The following is an 8,741-nucleotide window of genomic DNA, read 5'->3' as shown; positions in this document are numbered from 1 at the left end:
TTCGGTGTCGCCCCCCACCGGAGCGCGGGGCCACCATGGGGCCGGGGTCCTGCACCGGCAGCGGAGAGAGGAGCCCGCAGTCCCCTCAGCCGGGCAGCCCCGCCCTCCCACCAACTGGGGCTGAGGCCCGAGACCCCCAGGCCCCCCCTGCCGCCTCCGGGGAGCCTTTCCCACTGCCCCTGCAGGCCAGGACCCCCGCTGCTTCCTCCCCTGCCCTGCACCCCTGCCCCAGGGACCCCCCACAGAGCCTGCTTGGACAGAACCAGAGGGAGAAACGGAGGCCCGTGGGTGACCCGGATCAGACCCGGATGAGCCCCAGGGGCTGCCTGGTTGCCCCCTCCCCACCCCCACCCGTGGCTCCAGCCAGGGCCCTTGGGGGGACTTAGCACTTTATTAGCCTGTCAGCGCCTGGGGGGTCCCGGGGGGCCTTGGGGCGGCGGCTCCTGGATTTTATGCGCCCCTCCCTAAATCCTGTTGCCCCCAACCCCACCTGGCCCTGCCTTGCCACCCCCACACCCTGGCTGGGCTCTGTGGGTGACCCCTGCCACCCCCCCCAGGCCTCCCTCAGACACAGGGAGTCAGGAACTGGTGGCTGTGGGCTAGGGTGGGTCCGGGCCGGAATCAGGACCCCTCGGAGGACAGCCCAGGACAGGCCGCGTCCCCCTCTGGGCCTGGGCTCTCCAGGCAGCAGTGGGATGCGTGGCACACGGCAGGCTCTGCAAGCACCGGGAGATGCCAAGGAGCCCGGCTCTGGGTGCCCCAGAGCCTCTGCCCGCCGGCACTGCCCGGCCAAGGCCCCGCCCCTTCCCCAGCTCTGTGGCGCATCTGTGAGGGGGAGGGGCATCAGAAGAGACAGTGAGGGGGCAGCGCCCACTCGGGGAGCTACCACCACCTGGACTCCCTCCCACCAGCCCTGCAGCAGGGAGAACCTGACCCCGCTCCTGCCTCTGCCCTCCAGGGGCTGTGCCATGGGGTGGGGGCTCTCTCCCTCCAGGGGGCAGGGCCAGGGGCCACAGGGAGAGCAGAGGAGCTGGGACTGCAAACCAAGTGGGAGAGACTGGTGTGCAGCCGGTGCCAGCCCCTACCTGCCCGCCTCCCTGGTCCAGCTGGGCAGCTCCCTGGACGTCCCGGCTCCTGCCTCGCCCAGGGTCAGGAAGCAGAGACCCCACCCCTCCATCCAGGGGCTCAGCCTGCTTTCCCCGCCTCCTTGCAGCCAGAGCCAGGGCCGGGCGGGGCAGCAGGCTCGGCTGGCCACGGGGCCAGCAGCTCAGCCCTGAAGTCTGACCCCCTCGGCCTGCCCTCCCCCCGCCTCACTGAACACACGCCTCCCAGACTCTGACTGACAAATTTATTAAGTCTTGGAAAGAGCTGATCACCAGAGAATAAACAGACACGGGACGTTCACAGACCAACAGGTAGCTGAGGTGCGGGTTTGCGGGAGGGTTTCCACTCACGCGGCCGGCCTTGTGTCTGGACACTGCGCAGGCGGCTCCGGGGGGCCTCTCGGAGGGTCCGACGGAGGGGATGGGCTCCTCCCCACTTCTCCAGTCCCGGCGGGCGGACCCCGCAGAGCCGCAGGGAGGGCTGTTTGGCAATGGCAGGTGAAGGCGTAGCCTGGAGGAGGCCGGTGCGGCTGCGGCTTGGGGGGAGGGGGTGGGGCACTCTTTCGGGGTAGGGGCCCCCCCGGGACATCCGGCCCCTCTGCAGGGCTCTCCCGAAAAACAGAAACTTCCAGAGACGGGGGAGGGGCAGGGTCCGAGAGAGCTGGAGGACACGCCCCGCCCCCGCTGGACAAGGCCCATCTCCGACCCGCAGTAGGGCGAGGGGCCGGCAACACAGGACCTCAGGAGCAAGCACACAATGGCCTTTTCTTCTTCATTTTGGAGATTATAAAGCAGTTTCCAGCCCCGGGGCTGTGCCCGTCCGAGCTGGGGAGGGGCCCACCAGGGCGGGGCCGGGACAGCGGCAGGTGCTCAGGTGGTCCGTCGAGAAGGGGGGGAGCTTGCTTGCAAAACTCGGCCCAGGAGGCCAGCCTGTGTCCAGGAGCCAACAGGGTCCCTCCGGCGGGGGTGGGAGGGGGAGGGAGGGAGAGGGGACAGTGGGAGGCCCCTCCCCCGCCCCGCCCTCCTTCTCTGAGGTTCAGCGCCTCAGGAATCCAGAGCACAGCCCCCCAAGCCGCCCAGCCCTCGTGTCCTGTGCTGGGTGCCGCCGGGGGCCACGGTCAGAACTGGGCGTGGTCCACCTCGTCCAGCCAAGACGCAGGGCTGGCCGGGAAGTCGGGGTAACCTCCGCTGCTCCCCGTGGAGAGGTCGGAGCTGGGTCCGTTTCCCGGCAGCACCCTCATGGGCGGGGGTCCGCCCGGAGCCCCTGAGGGCACGAGGCCCAAGCCGGCCTCTGGGTACACCAGGCTGGACAGGAGGGGCTGCGGGCCAGGCAGGTTCTGTGGGGCCGCGGGGGATGGGGCGATGCCATAGGGGCTGCTGGGGCGCAGCTCCCGGTACTGCTCCGTCCCTGCCAGGCCGCCGTGCTCCAGGGCAAAGCTGCCCAGGGCTCCGGCGGGCCGGCCCAGGGCGGGGGTGGGCTCCCCCAGGCTGCCGTAGAGGCCGTTGGTGGGGCCCATTTCCGCCAGGGACGGCTCCTCTGCAACGGAAACAGAGGGTTCCCGTCAGCACCCGCCCCTCCCCTGCGGTCCCATCCTCCTGGGGTTGCCCTCCCAGGCCCCTGGGATGGGGGTGGGATTGCTGTGGGGTCAGAGCAGGGCCTGGGGTTCTAGGATGGTCCCCAAGGCCGCCCTGGGAGAGGAAATTCAAGCCCAGAGAGGCCGCGTTCAGAAGAAGCTCCTGGAACGCCCGCTCCGAGGAGGGCACAGGGGGTCCCTCGGAGGGCGCGGGGGCTTGGTGGCCGCACTGCTCCCCACCTCGGAGCAGCCGGGAATTGCGATGGCCAAGGAGGCGGCAGGACACGGGGAGCCGGGGCCTGCGCGGGCCGGGGGCTCTGTCCCCACCTAGGGAGCTGCAGGGCCCCCCTACGGGGGCCGCCGGGAAGCGCTGTCCAAGGCGAAGCCGGGGGCGCCCTCACCCGTGAAGGAGACCTCGGCGTCGCTGTCGGGGCCCTCCTGGGCGCTGTCCTTGTCCGCCTTGGCGCTGCCGCGGGAGCGCTTCATGGTGCGGAAGTACTGGCCCCAGCGCTGCCGGCCCGCGTCCTTCTTCAGCCGCTTCTCCTTGGCCCGGCGGTTCTGGAACCACACCTGCGGGCGCCGGCGGGGCGCCAGTGAGCTGCCGCGGGGGCCGGGGGCCGGGGCCGGGGCTCGCGCGCGCCGCAGGGGCCGGCCCGGGGCGGCGCTGACCTGCACGACGCGCATGTCCAGGCCGGTCTCGGACGAGAGCTGCTCGCGCACGTGGCGCGCCGGCTTGGGCGAGGTGTTGTAGGCGCTCTTGAGCGTCTCCAGCTGCTTGGCCGTGATGGTCGTGCGCGGCCGCTTGGCCGTGGCCTCCGCCTCTGCACGGCGGGACGCGCCATCAGGCGGGGCCGGCCCTGGGCTCCCGCGGGCGCCCCGACTCCCGCCCGGCCGCCCTGCGCGGCGGCGGAGGGAAACGTCTCCCCGGGACCCTCCGTCCGGCCACCCCCCCCCCCGGGCGCCCAGGGGTCCTCCTTTAGGGCAGGGCCAGCCTTTAGGGCTGAAGATCCACACAATCCCGACTTCCTCCCGGCTCCCTCGCCCTGGGACCCCAGGTGCCTGCTCCCAGGGCGGCTCTGCCGCTACTCCCCACCCCGCGGCCGAGGTCGTGGCGCCCCTCCCGCCCCGGCCCCGGAATTCCTGCCCGCTGGGCCTGGAGGAGCCGGCGCTGGCCCGGTTTCGCAGCGGGGCCCGGGCCGGTGTGTGAGGGGAGTGGTTCCCGCGGCCCCGCACTGACCTCGCTGCTTGGCCGTTTCGTAGTCCGCCTTGCACACGAGCCTGCTGTCTTCCATGAGGTAGAATTCGTCGCCCGTGGCCAGCTGCCGCTTGCACACGACGCACGCGAAGCAGTGCAGGTGGTACACGAAGTCCTGCGCGCGGCGCACCACCTGCGTGGGCGGGATGCCCAGCTGGCACGCGGCGCACTTGGTCCCGAAGCGCCTGCGGGACGCACAGGGTCGGGCTCAGCGCCTTCGCCCGGAGCGGGTCGGAGCCCGACGGTGGGCGGGGAAGGCTCGGTCCGCCCGGCGGCCCCGCGGCAGCTCCGCCAGGGCCAGGCAGAGCCTCTGTGGAGCAGGAGAGACCGGCGCGGCCGGCGCCCTGGCTTCAGACCCCGAGGCTTCCCCACCCCCCAGCCTGGGACAAATGCGAGCAGTTTAGGAGGGAGCGGTTCACTTTGGACTCCTTTGTAATGGGGTGCTTCCACGGTTTACAAGATAAATTAATTTTTATTTTCCAAATACTGTTTGCTGACGAGGCGGCCAGGCCCAGCCACCCCCGGGGGACATCCCAGCTCAGGATCTCGGCGATGGGCGGGGTGGAGGCCCCCGGCCCTCCCTGCCCCCACCGGCTCACTTGAAGGAGTCGGGGTGGAGGCCCCCAGCCCCCACCCCCCCGGCCGGCCCCCGCAGGCTCACTTGAAGGAGTCTGGGTGGAGACCCCCGGCCCTCCCCGGCCCCCCCGCCCCCCCTCACTTGAAGAAGTCCTCCTTGCAGTACAGGCTCTCCCCGCGGCTGAAGCAGCGCTCGGCCAGCGGCGTGTGGCAGTCGCTGCACTTGAGGCAGCGGCTGTGCCAGTGGCGGTCCAGGGCCTTGAGGATGAAGCGGTCCAGGATGTGCTGGTCGCAGCCGGCGCACAGCGGGATCTCTGTGGGCACGAGGGACCCTGGGTCACACGAAGTCACCTCCCACCAGCCCCAGCCGGCTTCGCGGCCGAGGCAGGCCCAGGACCCAAGCCTGCCAAGGGACCCGGTCTGCAGCCCCTGGAGCTGGGCAGGGGGCGGGGGGAGGGAGTGGGTGCCACCTGCTTGGTCTGTGAGCAGGAGGGTGGCCAGACCACCCCAGGAGCCGGGACACGGTTTCAAATGTCCCCAGTGCCCCAGTGAACTCCAGGAGGCTCTGCCCTGGGAATCCAGCGTAGGAAATGGGAAGACAAATCCTTGGCCGGCGCGGGGGCTGGCCACAGGCTGGGCACGGGGCGCTGCCTTGCATGTCCTTGCACAACTAAGCGTCATGGTTACACTTTCTAGAAACATCCAGAAGGTGTGTGTGGCCTCCCAGCCTGGCCCAGTCTGCTGGCCATTGAGGTACAAATGTGGGGTGGCCACAGGAGTACAGGTGGCCTGTGGGCACCAGGCTCAGGCCGGGGTGCAGAGGCACACAGTAGGTGCCTTTCCTCCCACGCAGTCACATCCCTCAGACGTCTGGCCTTTGGGGGCCCGGAATCCTGGGGTGCCTGGGGCTTGACCACCCTGCTAATTTGGAAAAGGTCTCTGAGAGGGGGGAGCCAGGCAGGGGGCGCGGCCTGCTGTCACGCTGCGCGCGGGCAAGGGTAGGCACCCTCCCACCCCTCCTGCCGGGGCGGGGACAGAGACCCCCCCAGTGGGTCCCAGGAACCGGGAAGCAGCCCTCTGGGACCTGGGAGTTTAAAATCCGGCTCGACCCTCGCTCTCTGCAACCGACTCGTCCCGCCTCTGGCAAAGCCGGGCCCGGTACGGAGCTGAGGATGCTCGGCGCGCCGGGGTCCCCACGGCGAGGACCTCGGGGGTGCAGCTGGGGTGGCACAAGTCCCCTCGGTGCGAATTCAGCACCGCCGCGCGGACAGCGCCCGGGTCGCGCCGCCCCGAGCCCGCATCAGGCAAAAGCGCCCACGCCCGCCCCACGCTCCACCCCCGGCTTACGCTGCATGGTGGTTCGGCCACGGCGGGGTCTCCGTCGCCCGGCGTCCCGGAGCCGGCGCGACCAGTCCTCTCCCCTCCCTGCGACTCCCTCCTCTCCTGCCTCTTCCTCCCAGCCCTGAGACCACCCCTCCCAGGAACCGTCGGAAAATAAATAAATAAGGGGGCAGCGAGACCCCGCAGCGGGATGCAGCCCCTTCCCCACCTGCCCGCTCGGTTCCTCGCACTCCCACCGCGCCAGCCCGGGAGCCCGCGGGGAGCGGCCCAGGGCGCGGGGAGCGAGGCTCGTGCCTCCCGCAGGCTGGGGGCCAGGACAAGCGGGCTTTCTCGAGCCGCAGGCGGGTTCTGACCGTCTGGGTGTCCACAGAGCGGGCGCGGGAGCGGCGGTCAGCCGTCCCCCTCGTTGGACTCGGCTCCCCCGGACGGGGTCGGGCGGGCGTGGGCTGGGAAGAGCCCTCCTGGGACGCTCTCGCCCCAGGGTCACCTGGCCCCGCGGCAGCTCCCCGCACGCCCTCCAGCCGGAGGCGCTTCTCTGCCGAGGTGCCCCGCACACCCGACAGCGCCCGGGGCCCCGACGCAAACTCGCACCCGCTCCCGTCCAGGTCCCTCTCTCCGGGCCTGCGCTCGCCGGGGCACCCACCTCTGCGCAGGTCGGCCCTCCGCGCCAGCAGCGCCAGCAGCAGGTCACCGCCCGCCGGCTCCCGGGCCGGGCCCAGCTCCGCGCGCGCCTCCATGAGTCCCGCCTCCGGCGCCGGCGCTCCCCGGGCCCGAACTTTCCCGGGGTCCGGCCAGGCCCCGGTCGCAATGGTCAGAGCGACTCCGGCGCTGCTGGGCGCTGCGCCCGCGGGCGGCCCAGGGGCCCGAGACTCAGGCCGCACGGAGGGCGGAGCGGCCGGGGGCGGGGCCGAGACGCGGGGCGGGGCCGGGGGTCGCGGACACGCGCCAGGGGCGGCCGCGGGCTCTGCGGGCCTTAGCGCGGGGACCTTGCAGTGCCCGCGGGAGGGGATGCGTGAGAAGGACGGAGTCCAGCCTGACCACAGGCGTTAGGCCCTGCCCCGCAGCTTCCTGTCCCGGCGCGGGCTCCAAGTGAGCTCCAGCAGGGCTGGGGGTCCTGGGAGGACGCCGGCTCCTCCCGCGACCGGGACTGGGGCTCCGGAGCGGGTGCTGGGGCTGGGAGTCTTCGTGACGACGCCTGGAGCGCGACCCGGAGCTCAGAGAGCGCGGGAGCCGCAAGGAAGGCCTCCTGGCGGCCGCGACCCCAGACCTCCGCTGCGGCCTCGCTCCCAGGCCCGGGTCGGGTCGGGAAGGAGCAGGGTTCTGGGGAGGGAGCAGGCTCAGGTCTTCGGCCTGGACACGCAGCCAAGACTGCGGGTCTGGGGCACTGAGTGGGGAAGCCCGGGACACACCCTCGGGCGCCCCCGGCCTCACTCGCCTCGCACAGAAGTCTCGGCGCCTGGGTTTGCAGCTTCCTGCCCAGAATCCAAACAGGTGAGCGGTCGGAGCCCCTCTGTCCTTGCACAAAGCGGGACGCACCTGGGAGTCACCCAGGCCTCCTCCAGCTGCCCTAAGTGCCCGGTGCTTTAATGCCCCCTGCAGACCCGCGCAGTTCCGCGTCGCCACCGGCAGCGCGACTCCCTGGCTCCCTCCTGCCCCGCGCCTGTTACCCTAGAAGGGCCAGGGCCAGGGCACCGGGGCGTGGAGCGGAGTTGTTCTGGCGTTAAGTGTCAGCTGTCGCAGAGGGACGGCGGGGCCATGTGTGGCTTCACCGGGAAAAGCCGGTAGCGGTGGAGGCGGCGGCCCCACGCCGCTGGGCATCTGGCGAGTGCGCCAACAATAGCGGAATGGTCCTTGGGGAGGGCGGTTCAGGCGGGAGACCCGGCCCGGGGGCCAGAGCTGTGAGGGGCTCTGGTCTGGGGAGCAAAGGCCCGACGCAGGCCAGCGCCAGGCCCTCGGAGCCACCCCTCGCCTCCGTGGCCGCCTCCATGCTCCGTCCCGTGTCCCCGGACTATCCCTCGCCGCCCGGTTCCCCGCGCCGCGCCGGCTCTTACCCCGAGGCCCGCCGAGGCTGCAGACGGCGGTGGCCGCGGGGGCCCCGGGCCCCTCCGGGTCGCGGTCGAGTTCCGTCTCCAGCAGCATAGCGGCCGCCGGGCTGGGCTGAGTCGCGCGTCCCCCGAGGGCTCGTAGCTCCCCGCCCTGGCGCGCCCCTTCCGCGTCGCGGGGAGCTCCTGGAGCGGCCGGACGCTGTCCGCGGTGCTGAAGGAGGCGCCCGCCGCCCGCCCCGCCTGCGCGCCCGCCCGCCCCCTCCCCGTCCCCGCCCCCCGCCCGCCCCCGGGGCCCGGGCTGTCGGCGTCGGGCGCGTGCCCCTCCCGTGCGGGCCTGGCCGGACTCCGCGGCCCTCGCCTTCGCCCCCGCAGCCACGCGGCAGCCGCGTCCGGTTCCGCTGCGCCCTGAGCTCCCCTCCCGGGTTCGCAGCAAGCGGGTCTCCGCGCCGGACGCCCGCAGCTCGGGGCGCCCTGGGGCTCTCCCCGCACAGCTGGCCTCAGCACCTCCTCCGTCCCAGCCGACCTCAACTGCCGGCCGCGCTCCAGGCCACCGGGGCGCCCCGTCCAGGAGGAAGGGCACCTGTGGTCACCCGACACAAACGCTGCGCGGCGCGCCGGGCGCCGACCCCAGGGCACACGGAGCTTTCCCACCAGGCTCTCCCGGAACCCGGTGGCGTTGGGCGTGGGGAGCCGGGGTTCCTGGGGCCTCCCTCCCCTACCCCAATAAGGGCTGCCACGGACCGCACTCTGGCGGGAAGTCCGCGAGCTGTCCGGCGGCCGCCCCAGCCCGCAGCAGCCCCAGGGAGCTCACCGGCCACCCGTCCCCAGCCTCCACTTCCCACCCGAC

General features: G+C 72.3%; 1 protein-coding gene across 2 annotated transcripts; it reads right to left on the bottom strand.

The window, feature by feature from the left end:
* Nucleotides 1-1,861: 1,861 nt before the first annotated feature.
* LHX3 (LIM homeobox 3) lies at nucleotides 1,862-8,689 on the bottom strand. 2 transcript variants are annotated; one of them, XM_070059207.1, is made up of 6 exons: nucleotides 7,901-8,689; nucleotides 4,651-4,822; nucleotides 3,915-4,117; nucleotides 3,347-3,498; nucleotides 3,079-3,247; nucleotides 1,862-2,640 (listed from the first exon to the last, which is right to left on the bottom strand). In XM_070059207.1, the coding sequence occupies exons 1-6, from the start codon at nucleotides 7,986-7,988 to the stop codon at nucleotides 2,222-2,224; spliced, it is 1,203 nt and encodes a 400-aa protein (XP_069915308.1). In that variant the 5' UTR covers nucleotides 7,989-8,689; the 3' UTR covers nucleotides 1,862-2,221. The 2 variants fall into 2 exon arrangements, with proteins under 2 accessions (XP_069915308.1, XP_069915301.1); XM_070059200.1 differs by lacking the exon at nucleotides 7,901-8,689 and adding an exon at nucleotides 6,493-7,886.
* Between the last annotated feature and the right edge of the window lie 52 nt (nucleotides 8,690-8,741).

Source organism: Oryctolagus cuniculus, chromosome 1 (assembly GCF_964237555.1).
Source record: "Oryctolagus cuniculus chromosome 1, mOryCun1.1, whole genome shotgun sequence".
NCBI lineage: Eukaryota > Metazoa > Chordata > Mammalia > Lagomorpha > Leporidae > Oryctolagus > Oryctolagus cuniculus.
This window is presented reverse-complemented; position numbering and strand designations above follow the sequence as displayed.